General features: G+C 44.1%; 1 protein-coding gene across 4 annotated transcripts in view; it reads left to right on the plus strand.

The window, feature by feature from the left end:
• WBP1L (WW domain binding protein 1 like) overlaps positions 1-20558 on the plus strand; it is a 47004-nt gene extending 26446 nt beyond the window's left edge. For 3 of the 4 annotated variants that reach the window (XM_077349579.1, XM_077349581.1, XM_077349582.1), the window contains 3 exons: positions 8574-8676; positions 16312-16473; positions 18304-20558. In XM_077349579.1, the coding sequence (XP_077205694.1) occupies positions 8574-8676; positions 16312-16473; positions 18304-19034 (996 nt within the window). In that variant the 3' untranslated portion in view covers positions 19035-20558. Of the gene's footprint in view, positions 1-668; positions 871-8573; positions 8677-16311; positions 16474-18303 lie in introns of those variants that run through there. The other variant, XM_077349583.1, reaches the window with a different exon arrangement.
• The last annotated feature ends 4067 nt before the right edge of the window (positions 20559-24625 follow it).

Genomic DNA, 24625 nt, shown 5'->3' on the forward strand with positions numbered 1-24625 from the left:
CTACACTGAAGAGAAGAAACCTCCAGGTAGGTTCGCACTTTTCAATCTGTAAGTGAACAAATTCAAGAATTAAACACCTAGTAATAATCCACTGCGACACCGAATGGTGTACTGTATTGTATCACTGGCTTGAAAATTGATTTTGAAAGAAAGAAAGAAGCACATCTCCCCCCCTCCCCCTTCTGGAAAGTTCTAGAGCAGTAGTCCCCAACCCGCGGGCCGCGGCCCGGTGCCGGGCTGCGGCTCCTTCTTCCCTCCCCCCCACCGAAGCAAGAAGCTCACCAGGCCGCGAGCAAATCGGCCGCCAAAGCGTTTGTGCTGGGGCTGCCGCGCGTGCGCGGGCCCCCGGGCCTCCCTCTCCCCCCAACGCAGAGCAACGGTCCGCAGCAGCCAAAAGCTTGTGGACCGCTGTTCTAGAGCAATCCTTTAATAGCCAGAGAAGCTAGCCATTTATTCCTGCTTTCCGTTAAATGCTCTCTGTTATGCCAACAGCCTTGCATTTTCTTATAGGCAGCCGGCCTCTCTTGGTTGTTAATCAGCAGCTGTCCGAGGCTTTTTTCTTGCAGTGCTGATACCGATGTCACTTCCCCTTGGCAAACGCTACAGCATTTCTGCTGCTCCTGAGATTGGTCACAGGGAGGGGAGAGAGAGAGACTCGCAGACAAGCTGAGTGAGTGCATACTGTGTCCTGGGACCCTGTTTACTTAACATTCCCAGCCAAGGAAGCCCCGATTTAAATAGAATTGCGGATGCAGCCTGCCCATATCTGATGAGGAAATGATGATTGTGGGATTTTAGAAATTCCTTTGTTTAGAGCCTTAGTGTGGATTATGAGAATGCAGAATGCCTTTCCTTTTGGGCCTGCGGCAGGTAACTTATTCTTGGTTTGTGTTTTTTCTTATTGGTCTGGGTAGAGAAAATGAAGTTTTGCTATGTTTCTTTAAAGCTTCTCTCGCCTTGGCTAGAGAAGCCACTCAACAAAATCAATTCAGAAGTATTCTCTGTTATATATGTGCTAGAAGAAAAGTCCCCCCCCCCCAAGCATAGCTTCCAATGAGGACACAAAAGTGTCCTGGAATGAGTTCCTATGGAAGAGGGGCTTCCCCCTACATTCCTTATTCTTTTGTACCTTTTGTTTCTGGGATTCCAGAGTGGAAATGTATGTTTTTACAGCTTTAAAACTTAGTCATCTCATTTTCGAGAAGGCTGTGTGTTTGTTTGGATGGCTTCAGAGAGTGTTCTGCTTCTCAAGCACAAAAAGACAAACCTCAACCATCTTCTTTTTCAGAAAGTCACTGAGTTAATAAGAATGTTTGTTCTTTTAAATAATCTTGCATTGCGTATGGCAATTCTAGTAACTTTCATTTGCTAATATAGCCTGGAACGGGAAACAGTAGCAGCTGACCTGATTGCTCCCTGACTGGCAGAAGACACAGCTAGTTTGCTATACAGAATCTATAACCTAGTTCATCAGCCATGATATCATGATTTGCACTTGCCATCTAATGTGCTATTATGCAGGAAATAGCCAGTGAGGTTTTGCAGTTATTGGGGTTTATTAATGTTAAAAGATTCACCCAAAAGAATCATTGGTAGGGAGGTTTGTTCATTGGTTTTTGTCATTCAATGCTTCCCCTAAATATTCTAATATGAAAAATGAAAAGAATCTGTAAGAGAATTCCCTTGAGTACAATGACCTTTGCAGTTGACGGCTATAGCTATCAACATATTTGTGGTAGCCAGAATAAACTTAACTAGATAAAGGTTATATGCGAAATCCTCATTAAAAGATTGCTGTATTGTCAGTTTTAATGGACGGGGGATTAGTAACAGAACAATTCCAGTTTTGAGATATCATACATTGAGGCTCCTGAGAAATACTCAAATGTTTTAGAATTTTTCTGAGCCATCTGACCTTGTTAGGTCAGCAGTAGGGAGCTGTGTGACTTGGGAAATACTTTAAATTCATGCACATCTCCCTTAAAGGAAACTTGCTGGGCACCTCCTTGGCTGCTGCTCTTGTTTTAGCTGCTCTCAAACTCCTGTTTACAATGTCCCAGATTATCTGATATTTCGAATGAGCTTGCTTGATGTTCCCGTGGGTGCTTTTCTTCACTTGCCTTATCATCCTCACTGTACAGTTGTCTGCTCTTGGCTGTTGTTAATAGGGTCAAGTCCCTTCTTCCTGCAGCCTGACGACATCTGCCACCTTTCACAGCCGGAAAAAAAAGCAGATTTTGGCATTTGAACCCACAGTAATGCAGCCAGGTGGCTTGTTGGGTCAGCGTATACAGATGAAGCAGCAATTCTGGCTCCTTCCCTCCAGGTCCTGCTTTCATTGCCCCTCTCGTTTATAATTATGCACTGTGTACTTCAGTGTTTAAACAACTTGCTTTTTGATCCTTAAAATAAAATTTGAACATTTTTGAAGACTTTTCAGAATAGAAACTTCGTGTGTTTGTACAGTATCATTTTTTTCCTAACTTGAGGACCAAGCAGCACAAAACTTGTCTGCTATAGCTGATGGTGACAGTGGGGGATGAGCTGTCACATCCCTGTCAGCTCCCTTGTGGAGTTCCTCAGGGGGTGATGCTCTCCCTAATTTTTTCAATATCTTTATGTGCCCTCTGGCTCAGCTGGTCTGGAGTTTTGGGCTGGGTTGTCATCAATATGCTGATCTATCTTCTCATGGATGGCCATCCGGACTCCCCCCTGGAACCATTTGCCAGATGTTTGAAGCCGTGGCTGGATGGCTTGAACAGAGTCACCTGAAACTCAACTCCTCCCAAGATGGATGTCCTCTGGCTGGGGAGGAAGAGGACAGAACAGGAAGCATGTTTACTCATCCTGCCTGGGACGCAACTGATCACTGCGCCCCAGGCCAGGAACTTAGGGGTGACCTTGGATGCCTTGCTGACCATGAAGGCACAGGTCAAGGAAGTAGCCTGCCTGGCGAGGCTACTAGTGCCCTACCTGTCTTCTGAGCGATGGTGAGCCACCTCCAGAATTGACTTCAGTAACTCCCTCTATGCGAGCCTGCCCTTGTCTCTAACCAGGAAATTGCAACTGGTGCAAAATGCAGCTGCCTGGGTCCTCACAGGAACATCTTGGAGGGCCCATATCCAGCCTGTGCTGAGGCAATTGCATTGATTGCCAGTTGTGGCCTGGATCAGGTTCAAAGTTCTGTTTTTGACCTTTAAAACTCTATGCAGTCTGGGACCCACATACCTCTAGGACTGCCTGTCACTCTGTGGGTACCAACTTTTGGTCATTCCCAGCCCCAGAGAAGCTTGCTTGGCCTCGACTAGTCTTGGCCTCTACCTGTGGAATCCCAGAAGAGTTATGGGCCCTGAGGGAGCTTCTGGGATTCCACAGGGCCTGCAAGACAGAGCTTTTCTGCCAGGTTTATGGGTAAGGCCAGTGTGGGAGAAGATCTGATGGCCCCCCTAAGGAAGATCTGTGCTTTTTGTTCCATCAGTGGTGGCCATCAGAGGTTGCCTTGTTGCCCCAGCTGTTCCATAGTGGAGGAAGACTTGTTTATTATTATTATTATTATTATTATTATTATTATTATTATTATTATTATTATTATTCGATTTATTTCCCACCACTCCCTACATGCTCATGGCGGGTAACAGTAGTCTTAAAATCCCCCATTAAAACCCCCACTAAAAGACTATAAAAATACCCAACATGGCGGTAAATACCACTCTCCCCTACCCAAATAAGGGCATTGGGGGATGGAGGGTAATGATGAATACTTCAGATCCCCAGAGGGGCAATGTGCTTCCTCATCAATCCCAGCCTCAACCATAGACCTGGCGGAAGAGCTCCGTTTTACAGGCCCTGCGGAACGCTGACAGCTCCTGCAGGGCCCGCAGCTCACCCGGGAGCTCATTCCACCAGGCAGGGGCCAGGACAGAGAAAGCCCTGGCCCTGGTTGAGGCTTCTCTGGGGCCGGGAACGACCAATAGGTTTCCCCCCACAGAGCGTTCACTGGCAGGGGCTCATAGGAATTGTAGTCCATGGACATCTGGAGGGCCGCAGTTTGACTACCCCTGTATTAGCTATTTATTCCAATGACTAATGGCCTCGCAGTCAGTTATGGAGTTTTCTTCTAAAGAAGACAGGCAGAGGTTGACCTTGCAATGTGTTTCAGAGGGCAGTGTCCAGAAACATTGACTCGGGCAAATATTTTTGGACTAAAGTTAGCAATATATCACTGTTTCATAACATTGTTGGTTGTTTGTTTTTATATGGTTCATATGGTTTCAGACTGTATTTTTATGAACTTGTTATGAGCAGTCTCATGAGCTGAAAAAAAAGCAAACTGTACATACTAACAATAAACATAACAATTGAATAGGAACAGAAAGATTGTTTAATATCAGTGTTAGAGGTTGTACAGTTTGGTTGAAATCTGTGGCAGCATTCCCCTGCCCTGAGCAGCTGCGGCCTCAGCAGGGCTGCCCAGGGCAAGGGAGGGTGGGAAGAAGAGAGCCTCTGCCCCAAGGCAGCCCTGGCATAGCCTCGCCAGGCCTCAGCGGGCCTACCGGTGTCAGGGAGGGGGGAAGGCTAAGGCCTGTTGTATTTTTCGTACAACGGGCTTTTCTGCTAGGATAATGTAAATTCTCTAAGGAACTGGAGCAACCAGCCTCTAACACTTGCTTAATCCGCCACAAAAGCCATAAACCCTCCACAGATTCTCCAGCCACCTGTCAATTACCAGAACTCCTAAGTCAGCCTTTTTCTACCACTGCCTCCCTGTGATTCAGTCTCCTTTAGATTTCAAGTCTGTTCCCACTGACCAGTCCTTTCTTTGCACTTCAGTTCTACTTAGAGACCTGGCCTTCCACAAAGATACCTATATACCCCATAGTGCTGAGGTCTGAGCATGGGGACTAACAAATGAAACATCCAATTTCATAAGCCCCACTTTGCCATGGAAGTTGCTGGATGACTCTGGGCCAGTCACTGCTTCAGCTTAACATACCCTGCACAGTTGTGGTGAGAATAAAAACATGGATGGAGAGAACCATCAGTCCTGAGTTTCCAAATAAAGTGGCCCTTCAGAGTTACATGGAGTTGTATTTTGGAAGGGAAACACAGTATATGGCTGCTTTTTGTGAATTCTCCCACTTCCACCCTCAGTAGCAGATTCTAGTGGTTAGTTTTAAAAGTGCTTTATCATATAATGTTGGTAGATGTTCAAGGTTGCCCTGGACAGCACAGACTGCTTTGTTCGTTGTCCTAACTCCTTTCTCTAATAAAAAGACCAGCAAGTTGTAGGTGGAGCTCATGGGCTGCAAATAGCCCGGATGCCCCTTTTCTGTCAGTTGGAATATTTGCAGTTATCATATCTCAGTAGTTCTTTGACTGCCTTCCCAATCTGTGGATGGGGTATCTACAAAATGTTTTTCCCAGTAGGAAGGGAAGCCCTCTTATGTTTCTTGAAACCTCGCTTCCCTGCTTTGCATAGCTTTGGAGTTTGCTCAAACCTCTATTTAAGTCCACATGGTTTCTTGTTATGGATGAAATGGAGGAGTGTCCCTTTTGCTATGTAAGAGGACGCAGCAGATAGTTTCTAAAAGGGGAAACATCTTGGTGCTTTTGATGTGTGTTCTTTGAAAACAAAACCAAATGTCTGGATTTTTGTGGAGGGTGCTAACTCCAACTGAGGTGGGTGGGTATTGGTAGGCATGTTAATGCTGACGTCTGTGTCTCTGGACCTCAAAATAGAATTCTTCTTTTAGAAAAAAAAGCATCGCTGAATTTATGTGATGTTATTGGTGTTCTATATTCAGAGGAAATTAATGAAAAGCATTTTGTGTGTGTTGAAAATATACAGCTTGGGATAATAAAATACAGAAAAAAGGGGCATGGCTTTCTAATGATTTTTACTATCAAAAGTGCTATTCCTAAAAATGCTCTGAAGTTGTTTGGTCTGCCTTGAGCACTCAAGGATATTTAAACTTCTTCCAGGTGAAGTATAGCAGAGGGGCTGAGAACCAGTTCAGATTTTGCTTTGCCCATGAACTTACTTGGATAAACTCAGACAAGATGCATTTGTTCAACTTCATCGTCCTGCTGCAATTTGGTACTCTAATGCTAGTGAGAGGATTTGTGTTGAAGGACAGCTGAGATAATACATGTTTTTCTTTATATATAATATATATAATTTCTCTGTCCACCTTTCAGTAGTTTAGATAGTGTTTGCTGTAATTTCTTCCCTATAAGGTGGGCTAGTCCACATGTGCAACAGGCCTACAGTCATCCAGCAAGCTTCACAGTATAGCAGGAATTTGAATTCCATTCCCCACCAGACATTTAACCATTACACTTGCTGTGTAATCAGTATTCAAGATTTTGGTCCTCCAAAATTTGGTCTTTTCTCTACCCCTATTGCCAGACTGCAGTCTAAGCACCCACAACAACACTTGCTCACATGTGTCTTCCCACTCATGCTTTAGATTGTAGACTGTTTGGAGTAGGGACTCGTCTTTTTGCAAAAAGCATCCTATACAAAAATGCTTGCATAGAAGTAGCATTGCCACTATCTTGGTCTTTTTCTATTGTACTTCCATTAAGGCCTGTTTGGCCTCGTAGAGTGTTCTAAGCCAGCAAAGCATTTATTTTTAAAGCTGTAAGACAAGGCTCCAAAAACTGCTAGGACAGCCATATTGCCTTAGCCCTGAATTGAACCCTGGGTAGGGATGGCAGAGTGTCATTTACCATTGGGTGACCCCATGCCGTAGTTGTTTACCATCTTTTAGCTGTCAAATGTGTTGGCCTTCAGGGAGGATTACGTGATGATAAAGTAGAGCTGATCTGGCTTCTGTCCTGGAATACAGGAATATTCCAGGAAGACACTTCATTGGAAAGCTTATTTTATTTTAAAATGTACTGCTAATTAAGCAAGAGTCGCTTTGGAGTAGGATTATGTGGCAGCAAGGATTACTTTGATCCAAATGAGCCTTACTTTAATTATCATGTTCCTATAAATACTAATATAAATACTAATACATAGAGACAAAACCCCACAACAAAACAAAATAGTTTCTAATGTACTCCAATCCCACATAATGTGATCACAAAATTTGATATCTCAATTTACTTGAAGAAAATATATCTTTTGATCCATATGTATTTGCATATCTATTTGCAGCTAATAGATATTAGGTGAATAGATAATTGATTAGAAAACCACACCCAAGGAGTAATTGTCAATGGCATGTCATCAGATTGGAGGGTGGTGAGGAGTGGGGTGCCACAGGGCTCAATACTGGGACCAGTACTTTTCAACATTTTTATGGGTGGAGGGACTGTTCATTAAATTTGCAGATGACACCAAATTGGGAGGAGCAGCACACACACCAGAAGATGGAGATAAAGTTTAGTGAGATCTGAACACGCTGGAAAAGTGGGCAAATAAGAATAAGGTGCAGTTCAACAAAGAGAGCTGCAGAGTTATGTATCTGGGTAACAGAAATGAGAAGCATGGATGTTGGATGGGAAAGGGGACGATTGCTATCTTTAAGTATTTGAAAGGCTGTCACTTAGAGGAGGGCTGGGAGTGGTTTCTGTTGGCAGCAGAGGATAGAACCCACAGTAATGGCTTTAAACTATGTGAGAAGTGGTACTGGCTAGATATCAGGAAAAAAAGGTCATGAATTCAGCAGTGAACTAGGCTGCTTAAGGCGGTAGTGAGTTCTCCTCACTGGCAGTATTTAAGCAGTGGCTGGGTAGATACTTATCATGGATGCTTTAGGCTGATCCTGCATTGAGCAGGGGGTTGGACTAGATTATCTGTATGGCCCCTTTCAACGTGGTACAGTGGTTAAGAGTGGTAACTTCTAATCTGGCTAGGAGCAGGGTTTGATTTCTGCTCCTCCTCCACATGCAGCCAGCTGGGTAACCATGGACTCATCACAGCCCTGATCAATTCTCATAGAGCAATAATTTCAGGGCTTTCTCAGTGTTATCTACCTCACAGGGTGTCTGGTATGGGGAGAAGAAGGGAAGGCAATGGTAAGCTGCTTTGAGAGTCCTTTGGGTAGAGAAAAGCACACTATAAAAACAAACTATTCTTCTTTTATGATTCTATAATGCAAATACCCAGTCAGTTTGTTATGTGAGCAAGCTTAAATTATTTATTATATTCATTACATTTGTATTTGTGGGAAAATTCTGAAAACATAATTGTGATTATGCCCTAATCATCAATTTCTAAATGCTGTATGTCAGGAACAAATCCTAAACCTATCCTCTGGGTCTTATAGTCTTCTTGATTTTGTTACATAGCATTTTTGGTTGACACAGTGGATACTTAAGGGTGATTTCATGTCATGTGGTATCATTAAGGAATTCTACACTAAAAGAAGTGCTTAGACTTTCTAATTCTGGCCCAGCTTTGTGAATATGGATGAAGTACTTTTCAAGTGGGCCATAGGTTATTTATGACCATGAGCAAGTATTTAAATTTGAGTTAATACATCTCTTGAAAACAACTAGAGGTTTATTGCATATTTAGAGTCCCCAGGGTGTTGCTAACCTATTTCTATTTTATGTTATAGGACAAAGAAACCTGCATAGGAATCAACAATCAGAGTTATACCTGTGAAACGGGGCATTGCTGTGGACAGTCTCAGTGCTGCAATTATTATTATGAGCTCTGGTGTAAGTCCTGCATTAAAAATAGATTCTTTTTATAATTTAAAATCAAAGCCATTTCAGCTTGAGACAACTTTTTTTCTTTCTGAAATCCAGGCTAGATGTGGTTTTTCAGCTCTAGGCACATGAAATAAATAGAAATTGAATGTAGAAATAAGGTTCCAGGTCTATATTACATACTGAATACAAGCTGCTTTGTTTGGCTTAGTGGGCAATTTTTATTGGGACATGAACAGGGAAGAGTGTCTCTGTTGAATCAGTAGCCTTCAGTAAGTGTCAACCATGGAACCTTTCTGACCTGAGCTTCCACAAAGATACACATACACCCCATGGTGCGCTGAGGTTCAAGCATGGGGGCTAACAACTGGAACACTCAGTTTCATAAGCCCCAGTCTGCCATGAAAGTTGCTGGATGACTTTGGGCCAATCATTCTCTCAGCCTAGCATACCCTGCACAGTTGTTGTGTGAACAAGGAAGAGTGTCTCAAGTATCAACCATGGAGCCTTTCTTCACAAGTCAGCAGGTTTAGAGAAGTACAAGTCCACTTGGCAATAGTTCCACTCCAAAAGGTGGTTGTCAATAGAGGGATTACTACTCCAGTTCATGAGTGATATCCCTTGGGGTGCTATGAAGTTCCATTGTCCCCCATATTACTTAATAAGTACATGAAATTGCTGGGAGAGGTCACATGAGGCTTTGAAGTTGACTCAGCAGTATACTTTTGAAATCCAGCTACAACTTTCTACTTGGACCATAGTAAGACAGTGGAGACTCGGAACAGGTGTCTGAAATTGGTAACAAGGGTGGGTGAGGGCCAAGAAACTAAAATTCAGTATAAATTAGAGGTATCGATGGTTGACAGGTCGGTTGAGGCTGCAATAGTCTGTAAAAGTTGTGCTACCTCCTGCAATGGCAGATTCCATCTTGGTGGTGCTTCTTAATCCAGTACTGATGATGATGATTTGTAGGATGTGGCTGTGACAAGGAGTGCTAGTGTACAACTACAATTAGTCCATGTGACATGCCCTGTGCTACGAGATAAAGGGCTGACCTCTATCATTCCTGCTTTGGAAATGTCTACATGCTTTATATGGGGTTGGCTTTTCAGACTTCTTAGAGGTTATAGAGACTCCAGAATACAGAACCCCTTAAACAGGACTAGCTCAAGAGAACAGACTACATACAAACTGTACTGTTTTACCAGTTGATTTCTGAGCACAACTCAGACTGGTTATTTTGATCCTGAAAGTCTTAAATTGGCCAGGTCTTGATTCCCTGAAGGGACATCTTCTCCCTTAAGTCCCACCATATACTTGACTATCCTGTTTAGGAAGATTATCTCCATAAACCATCTTAAGATGCTTAGAGTAGGAAATCGGTAGAATGCACATCTGAATGTGGATGCCATAGTTCAGTGGTCCCCAACCCGCGGGCCGCCGCCCAGCGCGGGCCGCAAAGGCCTCGGCACTGGGCCGCGGCTCCTTCCCTCCCCCCCCCGAAGCGAGAAGCTCGCCAGGCCGCAAGCAAATCAGCCGCCAAAGCGGCCGATTAGCTCGCGGCCCGGCAAGCTCCTCACTTTGGGAGGGGAGGGAAGAGAAGCTTGCCGAGCCGCAAGCTAATCGGCCGCTTTAGCGGCCAATTTGCTTGCGGCCCGGAGGGGCTGGGAGGGGAAGCCGTGGCCACCGGCATGGCGGCAGTGCAAACGCGCATGCACGGACTGCCGCGCGCGCGTTTGCGCCCATCCCGGGCGCAAACTCGTGCGCAGCAGTGCGCGTATGCGCGTTTGCGCTGGGGCTGCCGCTCGTGCGCGGGCCCCTGGGCCGCCCTCTCCGCCCACTACTCCACAGCGGTCTGCGGCAAGCGGAAGCTTGCGGACCGCTGCCATAGTTGTTATTTTCAGTATTTCCATTATATCTCAAACCATGTTCCATCTCTAACCATGTATATCTCTAACCATTTTCCATCTACACAAGCGACCATGAAACATTTATTATTTATTATTTAGTGTAGTATAATTCTGCATTAGCAATAGATACATTTTCTTGCTTATTCTTTTCCCTGCCGTTCTGATCCAGGGAAAATCCAGGCTGTAGCAGCCCTCGGTGCTTCATAATGCAGCCAAATCTGGTTATTTGGAACCGTGGTCTTATCACATTCAATATGTGATACTTTATTAGCTGGGATAACAATGAGAAAACCCAAATATTGTTCACCTGCAGCAATATACTGGGATTTTGCAGGCATGAAAAATGAGGATATAGGAAGGCCCAGAAAAAAATAAGAGCATTTTAAAATTGCAGATCTTCACAAGCAATGTAGGCAAGTCAAGAGCATCTTCGAAGGCCCTAGCACTTTTTCCCATTTTAGTCATTTTCAAGTAGCCTGCCATAGAGGAACCATGGATGGATAAGGATATGAAATTGGGGGGGCGGGGTCCAGTGTGCATCACTTTATATTTTATCTATATTGTACCTTATTTGGTACATTGTTGATCAATCTCCCAATTATGGAGACCTCTTTAACTGACCTTGATTTTCACAGTCCTGAATAATTTAGTGTTATTTGCAAACTACACTGCTTGCCTCCATTACCAGATTATGAACCAATAAAATAACCAGTCCCAATACCTATAATTGTGAAACAGTCCATTTATTCTTGCTCTGTTGCCATTCATCTAAGTTTTAATTCCTAAGAGGACCCATCCTCTTAACCCATGACCACTTAGCTTACTTAAGCATCTCTGCTGACGGTACATTGGCAACAGCCTTTTTGAAGATCCTTTTTGAAGTTCTAGTTCAGTTTGCCTAAGTGCTCCAAAATATTGGTGAGGAAAGACTTGCCTTTGAAGAAGTCATGTTGATTTTTGTAAAGAAAAAAAGTGTTTCTTTGTCATTATATACTTTTGTACCAAGAACTGTTGAGATCATCCTTTGTATATGGTTTTCTTCTTGATCTTACTCTTTTGGTGTGGAATAGGAATTCCATTCCACTGCTGTTTTAGTAATTTAGTCTGAAATGGGAAAAATAAAAAATGAACTTGTTGCCTGTTCAAGTCTGAGAATAATGTCATGTGATCTTTCTTTCTAACTTGGTCTGCATCCAGTTCCAAAAGATACACACCTGCCAAAAGTATCTCCTTAGGAAAAAATCATATAGGAGAAAAATGGCTGCGATTTGACTTCCTGTTGTTACATTTTGTGGCTGTAGTTGGTACACTGAATCTGATGAATTAGCTGTCAATTTAGCAGGGGGGGGGGTATTTTAAAGGCACTATTTGAAAGGGGTTTCTGTTATCATGTGACACTAGCTGAGGAAACAATCTTTCTGCAGCAAAATGCTGGTTCTGTCTAGAAAGGCTTTTGCAGCACCGTACATTAATGTGGGGAATTTGAGCCAGAAATACCCCATTTTGCAGCTCAATCTTTTAACAATGTTATATTAATTCCTACACTAATAACTGAAACTGGACCCACTTCACCTTCTTTGAGGCCAAAGAGACACCAGAGCCATCGCCTAGTATGCTGTTCAGGCAGGCAGAGAAATTATTTGCTGTGCATTTTGGCTTGCCTCTAGTGAACTTTCCTGCCAATAAACTGATGGCATGTTCCCAAGTTTACTGTGAACTCTAGGGCAGACTATTCTGTTCCTCCTCTTGAACAGTGAAGGGGAAAACATGTTTTCTCATTCTGCACAGGATAAAAGGCATTTCCCTCCGTGAGCTCTTTGCTTGGGTCTTTGCCACTAGGGAAACATGGAAATATGTCCATCTCATATTTCACCTCCTTGGGATGGGGAGAGTTGCTCTAGATTACTTCAGCAGTTTGAGTTTTTACATGGACCATCTGGCCAGACATGTGAATGAGGACTTGGATACAGTATTCTGATTAATGTACCTGTACTTCTCAGTTGCTGGTAGGAAGAGCTTTCTGTGGGTTGCAGTGACATTTAGTTGTGTGTTTCCATAAGCATCTGGAGCACTGCATTGCCCTGCAAGCGCAGAATTCTGGGCCATAAGGCTGTCAACAGCACCTTTATCTTTAAAACAATAACACCGCTTTATAGCCTGTTGTGACTTCAGAGAGAGCTGGCTGAGAATGTTTGGTCCCTGGCTGTGTTTTGAGACATCTCTGAACAGTAAGGTGTTTAAAAATAGCTTTAACACCCTGCCAAGCTTCTTCTGGCATGCCTTCCCAATCTCCATGTCTCTCCAGAAATCTTTGCCATTTATCCAAGTCCCCTAAATTTACTGGAAACTCGCACCTTAGAAAATGAACACAGACAGATTTGAGCTATTTGAGTGTAGTAGTCAGGTCACTCTCCTGTAACACTCAGCTTTTGTTTTTTATATTATGGAGTGAAGATTGTTCTGTTTATTGATTTCTAAGAATTAGCCATTTCTCTCTGCATCTGAGTTTGCCATGCACATATGATCCAACAGTTCTTATTTGACACTTGCAGCTTGAAATTGAATTCAGATCTATCTTCAGGTACAAATCATATGGAGATAAAATGTTCTCACCTTGAAGATGCCAAGGGCTGTTCTGTTCTCTCTAGAATCCTAGCTAGTGGCAGCTTTCAGTTAACCAGACCTTCAGGCTACGTGTGATTCTGGTCTTTTTTTCTGTGTATGAATTTTGCTCCCGGTGAAATTACTCTGTGCTTCCCACCCCACTTCTCTGACTTCTAACACCCCCCCCAGTTGCTACTTTGTTACTTTGCTTATTGCAGAAGAGCAAAGGATTTAAGGATTCATCCTTTTTTACTGTAGTATATTATTTCTGCAGGAGAAAGAGGGTGAATCAGAAAGATGCTTAATAATTTGGAAAGTGGGGTTTGAAATTTTATATTCTTGGCCTGTCCTAACAATAGACGCACACATACACACTTGGAGAGAGAAAGGAGAAGCAACATTTAGGGATATGAATCCCCTCCAGTAGGTCAGACCACCTCTGTTGCATGGGTAAGGTGAAAGAACAGCCCCTCTCATCCCTAGAAACTGTACCATGTCTAGGGTGGATTGGGAGAGAGTCACTTTTAGGGGCTGCCTTCTCCTTGGATGCCTCCCCATGTGGGTGCCTTCTTCATCCATTTCTGCCTCTTTCCCCCGTCAGGAGGGCTTGGGAAGGTGCCTGGAGAAATAGGTACTGAGCAGTGGCAGTGCTTAAGCTGGGAGAGCCTGCAGTCCCTACCCACTTCCCCCAGCTGGTCAGTTTTTCTCCTGAGGGCAGTGGCCTCTGTCTTGGTGCTTGTCTATCCAGCTTTCCCACCTCACTTTCCCCACATTGGTGGCACCATTCACATGCACACCATTTCTCCACCCTTTCTCCCTGAAGAATGTGGATAGCCTGTAACAGGTCCCAAGAGTCCAAATGCAATAGATTAATACAGCAATTCATATTGAGTCTCTTATTTCATTCTTTGCATACAAACTTGTGTGTCTGTCTTGTCTTACTTTATATCCAGATTTCACAAGTTGCCACTTGTCAGTTCCCTATTAATGTTACCTTTTCACATTAAAATGTACAGGGAATACTAAGGATCCAACTCTGAAAGATGCTAATGTTTTTATATTTTCACATGCTCGTTTGACTTATGCGAGTTGGTGCAGTCCTTTGCTATGTAGTAATTAGGCTGTCTTGACTGATTTTCCGAGAGAGGCCTTCTTTTCACACTTCCAACTGTGTGGGTGCAGCAGCACCAATGTAGAATGAACACGCACAAATGTAACGGGAACACTTGTGTGTTAATGTAGCCAAAAGATGTTGTGCTGTCTCTCATGTTTAAGGTATGGGTAAGAAATAGCAGGCATTGCATTCTCCACAACTGTAAGAACTGTGGGGATTAAGGGAATATGATGGCCTCAAGACAGCACTCCGTTGCTCTTTGTAGGAAGAGGGCAGTTTCTAGCAGGCTCTTTAACTTGGCAGCTGGTTGTCTGTGGGCTGGATTGTTGGAGCAGCTGTCCCACTTTCTGTTGGATTATCTGGGAAGGGGGCAGAGAATAAAAGTCTGGATGGTCTTAAAGTGTATTAAGAAATCTTCCCAAGTCACCCATAGTTGTGACCTCGTTCTAAACTGATTACCTGAGTTTGGGAAGAAGAAGAGGTATTCAATGCTGGTTTAGGTTCTGTCCAGCTGTTTGCAAAAATACCCATCTGAGTTTGGTGGGACTCCCAGCATCCAAACCCTACCTTGCTTATGAAGTGGCCAATATGACAGCCTCAGTTCATTGAAGCTAATAGTGATTACTGCCTGTTGGTAATCTTGGTGGCTAGTTTGCCACCTGATATGTAGGTGTCTCTGAGAGAAAAAATATGCCCGCCTTCCTGGTGGGGCAAGATTTTTACAAGTCTGTAGAGGCCAGGATTGCAGGAAGCAGTCAAAAAGCTGGCAATTTTAACCACTTGACTTTGCATGAAAGATATTAGTCTATTTCCAGCTAAGCAATCATACTGGTGAGCAAGGCGGTGTAGTGCCAAGCAATAGATCAGTAGGTTATCACTACATGTCACATCCTCTGTATTAGGTATTAGTTGCTGATCCTCTTTTCACTCCTCTAGTGGACTTGGGAGTGTTTCTGGCTAGTTTTAAGTGTGCTGTATAATGTTTAAATACGGACAGAAGGGAAAGGGGAGATAGATGGAAATAAGTGTGTGGCCGCTTCGCAGCTCTCTAAGTGTCTTTTGGTGCTTGTAAATCAAAGCAAAGGAGGACGCTTGCATAATTGCCCAATAACGACACATGTAATCCTATTTTCCCCTTTTCTTCCCCATCCACAGTAAATTGTTTCTCAACCCAGCTGGAATGGTTGAATTGAAAGTGATGTTGCTACAGGTCAAGCTGAAACGATGGCAGTGGCAGGATCCCCTTCCTGGCAGGATTCTGTCTGCCCTCTGCCAGTGGTTGGCACTGTGTGCTAGCTGGGAATTGCTGTCTCAACGCTGTCTTTCTACATAGAGCTGCACATCCTCTTCAGAATGAAAGCAGCTTCCTGCCTTCATTCATGAGCTTCTGCAGTCATCAGCTTATACTGGAGTCTCATCTCTTGGATCTGCATTCGAAAAAATTGCCTGTCTTCATATCCCAGCATCGATGGATTCTTAACAGGACTGGCAGGGAATACTCTCTTCATAGTTAGAGAAGCTCTTTCTTATGAATTCTTATTTTAACCTGAGCTGCAAGAAATGTGATCAAACGTTTACGCTGGGCAGTGTTTTTTATAGCTGTACTTGTACTACTAAGTTGGGTTATTTTATATTTTGTAGCCTCCCCCCCCCCAATATTTCTGTTTAATGTGTAAAACAGAAGGATGAAATGGGCTAAACTGAGAGGTAATGGAAACAGCATCCTTCTTGACATGTCAGTTAAATCCTTTCTTGCTTGCCTGTTGGAAGATCAAACATAGAGTGATGGATACATCGGACCCTTTTCAGTTGTGAGCATGCCATAGTGTACTGGTGGTAATATGCACTATCCAAATTGTTCATGGCTTTTTGTCAGCCATGGATTAAATTCAGTGACAGTGCCTTATACAACAACCCCCCCCCCCATTCCTATCTCCTTTGCTTACATTTCCACCATTGAGCCCTTCACTGCTTCTCTAAAAGTGGCACTTTCTTCTCTCTTGCTTTCCTCCACAGGGTTCTGGCTAGTGTGGACGATCATCATTATACTGAGCTGCTGTTGTGTCTGCCATCATCGGCGCGCCAAACACAGACTCCAAGCACAGCAGAGGCAGCATGAAATTAACCTGATTGCCTATCGTGAAGCTCATAACTACTCCACCCTGCCATTTTATTTCCGTATGTACTGCATGCAAGGAGCAGGCTGGCTTTTTAAGAGTAACACTCACTACCACTTTGGGTAGAACCACTGATGGGGCTCCCCAGAAAAGGCAGTAGAAATGAATGCAGGCAGGCCTGGGAATGGGTGGTGAGGTCAGAGTGATCATCAGCAGCACCTTGAGCAAACCAGTTCAGTCTTTTATGTCAGATTGGCCATCGTAGCTGAAGAGACATCATCACTAACCCTGTTCTGTTGCTAATGTGAGCAGGTTAAGTTTATAAGTAGGTATCCTGGCTGCCTCTTGTGGCGCAGAGTGGTAAGGCAGCGACAGAGTGGTAAGGCTGTCTGAAGCTCTGACCATGAGGCTGGGAGTTCGATCCCAGCAGCCGGCTCAAGGTTGACTCAGCCTTCCATCCTTCCGAGGTTGGTAAAATGAGTACCCAGCTTGCTGGGGAGTAAACGGTAGTGACTGGGGAAGGCACTGGCAAACCACCCCGTATTGAGTCTGCCATGAAAACGCTGGAGGGCGTCACCCCAAGGGTCAGACATGACCCGGTGCTTGCAAAGGGGATACCTTTACCTTTATCCTGGCTGCATAGAGAGATGTTTGAAATCTTACAGCCATACTAGGCTTTGACTCTTTTCCGGCTTTAACAGCTCGCATAGAAGGAGGAAGTGGTTTATGAAAGATTTGGTCACACGCTAGCCTGGGCAGCAGTGACAAAGCTGAGAGGTTTTTACTTCCCACACTTTCCCCTCTGCAGCTGACACAAAACAATCAGCCTCAGATAATATGTGGCAGTATACAAGAACAATATATATGAACATATGAAACTGCCGTCTGCCATGCACAACCACTGGTCCAAGCAAAACCATGAATCCATCTAGCTTGGTATTGTCTGATCAGTGGCTCCCTGAAATATCCTGTCCCAGAAAAAATCTTAACACCTTTAACTGGCGTTGTGAAGGATTCAGCCTTTGGCATGCAGAGCATGTATACTCTGCATTTATTTGGGGAATGTATGTTTACATGCCCCGTCTCCAGAAGACATGTTCAAGGTGATGCACAACAACCCAAATAGAAACAATTGTGTTAAGACAAATGACCAGTCATAAAACTAGCCAGGTTACCGCTAGGACTGAACCACAGAGCACCTGAGATAACTAATCTGACTTCATTTTAGCTTGTTTTATATTAAGATTAATTAGAAAAATAATTACAGATGGCATACATAATGCACCCACTCAAGGTAGGCAGGTTGAATAGTAGGCTGCAAAAGCATGTAGCCAGATAAGGGCAAAGGAGAAGAAAAGGGAAAGAATGGGAAAATGGACACAGGAGAGAAGTAACAGGTATGTGTGAATGCTAATTAGTTCCCTGAAAGCTCTTCATGAAGGGCCCAGTAGGTTCCTCCCTAAGTATCCAAGTTTAAACTGGGTGGTGGGTCGCCACTTGTTTCCACATTCTCCATGTGAGCTTTTAGCTTGGTCCTGAGACAACAGGATGAATATCCCCCCAGTGTCTGTGAATTGAGGAGTTTCCAGTTTTTAGGGATTACAGAAGGGCCATTACAAACACGTTTCAGGTAACCTATGGGGCATCTGGACTACATACTGGGTGCTTGTGTTATGATCTTCTTTGCTGCATTTTGCCTCAATTTGTCCATTTACAAAACAAGAGCAATGGCTTCCTTGAGACCAGTTGGGATTAATGGTTTTTATGATGGAAATCTTTTACTAGAGTAATTTAAAAGCCAGTTGACCACAAAAGACAAAGTGTTGTGCTTTAATTTTTAATGCAGTGAAGTAGCCTGGAAGTAACTTGTCCTCCCTGCCTCCCCATTTAGGATTTTTGCCAAATTATTTACTACCTCCCTATGAGGAAGTGGTGAATCGACCTCCGACCCCTCCCCCACCATATAGTGCCTTACATCAGCAGTGCATCCCGCCTGGCAGTGGCAGTGCAGCAGCGGACATGAGAAACCTCCAGCCAGCCCAGACAGGCTCTCTGACCGCAGTGGGAAGCAATAATGGAAGCCTGGACAGTGCTGCATCCTCCAGCATGGGAGGTCTGGAATCCTCTACTCCGCTAGTTGAGCGATCGCCCACCAAAGAAACAAGTGGAGAGCCAAGCGGCGCAGGATTAGGAGAGATGGCTGACCAGGTGTCCTGTTCTGATAAGGAGCCAGAGTGCAAGGAGGGACTGCTTAAGGATTACAACTCTGAAAGCTTAGACCAGAACAGCGCCTTCTCTGATGCAAAGGACAAGACACCTGGCAGGCACCGACGGTTCACAGGTGACTCAGGCATTGAAATCTGCATCTGTAACCAGGACCACCATGATGGTGATCTCAAGGAGTTGGATGGGTTCCTTGACGATGGGCCCATGGACTTCTGTGACAGCTGCAATCGCCGCCCTCTGCATGGAGATGAGGAAGATGGGCCTTTTAGCGCCTCTGATGAGCAGCCCCAAGAGCATAGCCACCCACCCCTCCCCCGGCAGCCGGTGTGTCTGCTTCTGAACACCATAAATGAGCAGGACTCCCCAAACACTCATGCCAACACATCCCCCAGCTAAACCAGCAGAGGCCGAAGGGGGGAATCTGCAAAAGGATAAACCTTACTTCAACCAAAAACAAGGCAGTTCTTAAGATGTTAATTGTGGGAAGATGACCCTCAGTGGATGGAAGGAGGGCAGATGTTTCTGGCCTTCTTTTCTAAATTGCCTCCCCTCTCTTCCATCTTACTGTAGGAGCTCAAAAGTGAGATCTTCTTTTTTAATAAAAAGAAAAAGGGAAAAAAAAACCTTTTCCTATTGCTGATTTTGGTGATGGTTTATTTGGTTGGCTGGTGTTTTAAGTTTCCAAGACTTCTATCGTATAATCAGAAAGACTTAGAACTTGTAAGGACAAGGACTACTAGTGTATTCTCCACCCCATTCCCCTTCTGGCTATGTTCCCAGAAGCGAGTGGCATTTGATGGCCCTGGCAGTCAGTTTAGTTAGTGCTGTTGAAGGGTTACTATGAACCTCTTGTAGTGGTCAATCCCTTGCTGTGATCTCTTGAGTGTTATGGGTCACAGCAACCTGTAGGGCACTTTTTTTCCTCTAGAAGCTGGCAAATATAAGGACCAGTTTCTTCCATAAAAAGTGGTTGCCTGAACCATAAAGCTTCTACAAAATTGGACTGGGGTGGGGGTGGGGTGGGGTAGCTGCAGGCATTGTCTTTGTGCTCCAGGAGAAATGTATTCTTCAGCAGGGGTCTCTGAAGAGCCCAGAGATGAGTTGAGGTTCATGGCAGAAGATCTGCTTTCCTGGTACTTCCCTGTGACATTTACCAGGGACACTGAGACGCAAAAGAGCAAGTAGGGCTTCCTGACTTCAGGCCAACATGCTAGTTTGAACTGACAGAATTAAAAAAAAAAGAAACAAAACAAAACACACCCAGAGAACAGGGCTGTCTTTTTGGCCACTGTGCCTTTAGGTTTCAGCAATGCTTGTTGAACAAATGGAGACCAGAACTCCGTCCATTGCTAAAGGATGCCTTACAGCATCAAAGCGGAAGACTTGCGCAGTATTTTCTCTCTTTTTTAGTTCAAAAGCCTAGCGAGATTCTCACAGTAACCACTGAAAAGAACTGAGTGTCTGTGTTTCTCTCAATGGTGGCAACTGGCTGCTGTATCACGTCTGCGAGTGTGTGTGTGCGTGTCTGTTTCTGACTGCAGGACATGCTTGTGTGTTTCTTACTGGTGATATGAAACTTGCTGCTGTAAGACTGCAAAAACAAAACAAACTATGAAAAAGAACTGTAGCTTTGCTTTAAAGAGACAGTGAAGCTTTTGATAGAAACAACCCCAAGGGAGAAGAGAAAAAAACCACAACATCTGAAACGAACATTCCCCAGATTGTTCCTGTGGAAGAGAACAGGCCTTAGTTTCTATACTGTGTTTCCTTTCCCCCCCCCCCCAATTTTCCTTTTTCTTTAATTACAGTTGTCTGGGTTGTTAATGTCATAAAATGGACCTCTAATTTCAGTTGCTTGAAACCAAAATCAGTTTAAAATCTGGTGTAAGCCCAAATATAATGCCTTTTTCTGATAATTTATGTCCTTGTGTCGCATTTTCTTTGTGGGGGGAGGGAGAGTGGTTACATATCATGATGAAAGAAGAGAATACTTTTGACACTTGCAAGGTGAATTTTAACAATAATCTGTATAATTCTGGCCAAGGATTAACACAAGACAGTGAGATGAATATCACTTTCATATTTAAAATAGATGCTAGCATGGGTTGGTATGGATGTGTTGTTCATGTGGGAAGGGCCAATATAGAAGCCATTTTTCTCTTCAACCCCTCCATGGCAATGAACTGAATCATTCTTGGCATATCACCCACAGCCTGCTTCAGGCAGCATACTTTGGGGTTCCACTAAAGGGCAGCTGTCACAACCACTGATCCAGGCCTTGCTGGAGAGTTTTGACCCATCTCCTGTCATGTTGCTATACCAAATCCACTGTTGACTTCAGGTGGTTAGGGTGAAGTGGATTTTTAATTAGTTTTTCTACTTTATACATAAACAAGATTCCTTAATCCTAGATCAGAAAACATATCGGCTACCAATCAAGATCCCTTTTCTCTGGGCCCTAAAAAGGATAAAGTTTGCTGTATAGGCTGAGGGTAACAGGAAGCACATACATCACAAAACACATTTATCTAGTGTGCAAGTATGACCTATCATGCCTTCCTCCCCTAGTCTGATAGCTGACAGAAATTTGCTAGAGTGGAGAGGTACAGTATACTTAAAGACAATAACTCAGCAGCATTACCATTTGTTCTTTTTATTAAGGAACAGCACCCTAACTCTGCCTGTTTCATATGCTACAGTCTCTAATGGATTCTTTGCCTAACCTTTATCCACCCCCCTCCCCCGGAAACCCCATTTTCCTGTTTTTCTAGTGGTTGTTGGCAAAGTCCCCCTCAGTTTTTTTCACTTCAGCATTCCATTCCACCTGCTTAAATCTAGTTTGTCTGTTCAGAATTAGAATAAAAGTTTGGAATCTTCTGCCACCACAGCAGCAAAATGTCAATTGAAATTGGGGTTGGTTTGTTTGGTTGCTTAAAAACAAACAAAACCCTATGTGTTAATCCAATCTTTCCTTCAAGAAGCTCAAGGCTAAATACATGGTCTCTTCTTTCCTCCCCCCACCCATGAGGTAGGTTAGGCAACTGAGCCAAGGTTCTCTCTACTGAACCTCACGGCTAAGTGGAGATTTGAACCTGGGACTGGTAAGAAAAAGTGATAAGAGCAACACAAAGTTGCTTCTGGTTGCCCTGCCATCGTAACCTGAAGTTCACTTCATTTCCCTGCTCAGGCTTTTCTATGCTTGTCCATGTTAAGAAATTGGACTATGCATGCGTGCATACTATTGCTCTGCATCCCTGTGCTAGAGCTAGGTTAGGCTGTAGGCATGGGTAGCCGTCATACCTCCCAAGGTCCCTTGCTGGAGCTGGACAGTTCAGCCTGGAATCTGAGGATCGGTAATCACTCAAGCTGGAAGTGGAAGTGCAGAATGCTGAAAGGGCTCCAGAGGTGGCAGACGAGGCTTCCTGAATCTGAAGATCTCTGATAGCTTTTTTAAGTGTCTAGCTTCTGCATGTGTTTGTTTTGGAGTACAAAACCTGGATTTTTCCAGTGTGGAGGGAAATACAGGCAAGAACAAAGCAAGGGCTATGAAAGGTGTGAGAAGAATCCCAGAGTCTATAAAACAAAATGCAAAAAGTTGCCAAAACTTAGTGCTGAGCTGTTTAGTTAATCAAAATCTTTGTGATTTTGTTAGCTCTGAGAGCAGTTAACATAAGCCCCTTGTGCAGGTTGCCCACTAGAGTTGCAGAGGGTTCTTCCTCAGCCCCAGCTGACAAGTGTGGGTGGAGCCAGAATGGAGACTTGAAATAAAAATTTCGGTGAGTTTTTGGGGTAGCCATAGGTAACAAAGGTGACTGTCTCAGTGGAAAACTCATGGGATGTGAAGGCAGGACTGGGTCACCCAGAAGGGACCAGTTTCCCTAGAGCTTTGGAACATATTTCTGATGTACATATCAAAACGTAAGTAAGAACAGCAACTTCAACACAAGCTAACGGTTAGTGATACATTCTGGAATACAAGAGAAAGCATTTCTTTCCGGGCTTGTTTTTAATCGAAGAACAGCTGTGTTCTTGAGGGTACATGCTTTTCCAGTTCATCTGGCTGCACGCCCAGCTCAGAGGGCCCACAGGTATTTTGTATTATTCTCCACCCTGTGTAGCCTGCGTTTTGCGTCTGCTGCAAGAAAATAACCTCTTCCCTCCACCGTTGCTTAATATGTTCCCCGGGGCTGTTGTGTAACTTGGTGTGATTACCCAGGGAATGTGATACATACTAGACTCAGCACGAGGAGAAGGTCATTTATGCTTTTTGATGGAGAAGAAACTAATAGCACAAGAAACATGAATTGCACTGCAGAGCAACTGACATTGCTCACTGGTTGAAACTTCAGCTGCTACATGCAACCCCCCCCCCCAAAAAAAAAAAATGTCTGAGAGACATTTAGGATGCTAGCCAGCCTGTTGAGGGCTGTCATGTCAATAACTTGAGTTCAGTTTCTTTTGAAGAGACTGGAGAGCTTGGGGGGCGTAAGTGAAGACCTGGAGAAGTAATGAAGAAGATGTGTTTTGGGAAGTTCTGGGATCCATTGTCCCAAAGGTCTGCCCAAAGAGAGCCAGTCTCTTACAGGCCTTGATAGTCCCTGATAGTCCCAATAGGTGTCCTGGCAGGGGTAGTCAACCTGTGGTCCTCCAGTTGTCCATGGACTACAATTCCCATGAGTCCCTGCCAGCAAATGCTGGCAGGGGCTCATGGGAATTGTAATCCATGGACAGCTGGAGGACCACAGGTTGACTACCGCTGCTGAGTTCTTGCTGTGCTTGTATGTGTGTAGGCACTGTGTGCTTTGTAATTTTGGAAATTATTTTGAGAAATGGCTTTCCAGGACTGAAGTCCATGTTTTTAAAATTGTAGCTGAATCTGAGCACTTTGAACTAAAGAGGCTGGTGCTTAAAAATACATTGGTGGCTTCAATGGCTGCTTCATGCAATAGAAGTAATCTCATTGAAAATCCTTTGCAGTGTCACAGAGGATGTCAGAGTGCCCTGCAGGGCACATGTGGCTTTACTACTGCCCCTGGAGATATTGCTACCTCAAGGCCAACGTGATCTTGGAAGATCTCAGAAGCTGAGCAAGATCAGCCCTGGTTAATATTTGGATGGGAAACATCCAAGGAACAGCACTAAGGCCACTATGCAGAGACAGGCAGTGGCAAACTACCTCTGAATGTGTTGTCCGCAATACCCTACAAAGTTGCAATAAGTTGGCTACAAATTGCTGTCCCAAAGACCTTATTGGTGCCTAGGGCTCAGTGGATCAAATAATGGGACTCCCCAAACACACACACCTAGATTTGTTCTTTAAATGGACAGGTGGATGGGCCATCTGCTTTTGGAACAGATGGGGACAATATAACACTGACTAATAATCTGTCCAGTCCCCAGAATTCCTGTCTTTGGAGAACACAAGCTGTGGAAGATTCATTAAAACCAATCAGCCTGTTGCTGCTGAGCTGTAATATTAGGCAGCTCTCTGCAGCATGTATATTTTGTTCACTGGCAGGGGCATTGCTTTCCTAAGGTCCTGTGAAACTTGTCAATTTTATTAAAGAAAAACATACTGACACAAACGTAATACTATTATGAATATAGTATTAAGTTTCTGGGTGTGTACATTCATTGTGCAGGGTCCTTCATTGGGGTACAAACCAATGCAAGCCATGCAACTAACTGATCTGTATAAGAAGAGCTATTTGGGGTACCCCGCTTTTTACTACCCAATGGAGTCTCAGTGGCTTTCAATTGCCTACCCTTCTCCTCACAACAGACCCTGTGAGGTAGATGGGGATGAGAGAGCTCTGAGAGAACTGTGCCTGGCCCAAGGTCACCCAGCTGGATGCATGTAGAGGTGGATCAAATTGGGTATTCCATATTAGAAGCCACCACTCTTAGCCACTACACCAAGTTGGCTCTCATAAATAAGCAATAGCCTTTATTAGAATGACTCTTCAAGAGGTGCTGAAACAGGAGGA

The sequence above is a fragment of the Paroedura picta genome, chromosome 8 (genome assembly GCF_049243985.1).
Source record: "Paroedura picta isolate Pp20150507F chromosome 8, Ppicta_v3.0, whole genome shotgun sequence".
Classification (NCBI taxonomy): Eukaryota; Metazoa; Chordata; class Lepidosauria; order Squamata; family Gekkonidae; genus Paroedura; species Paroedura picta.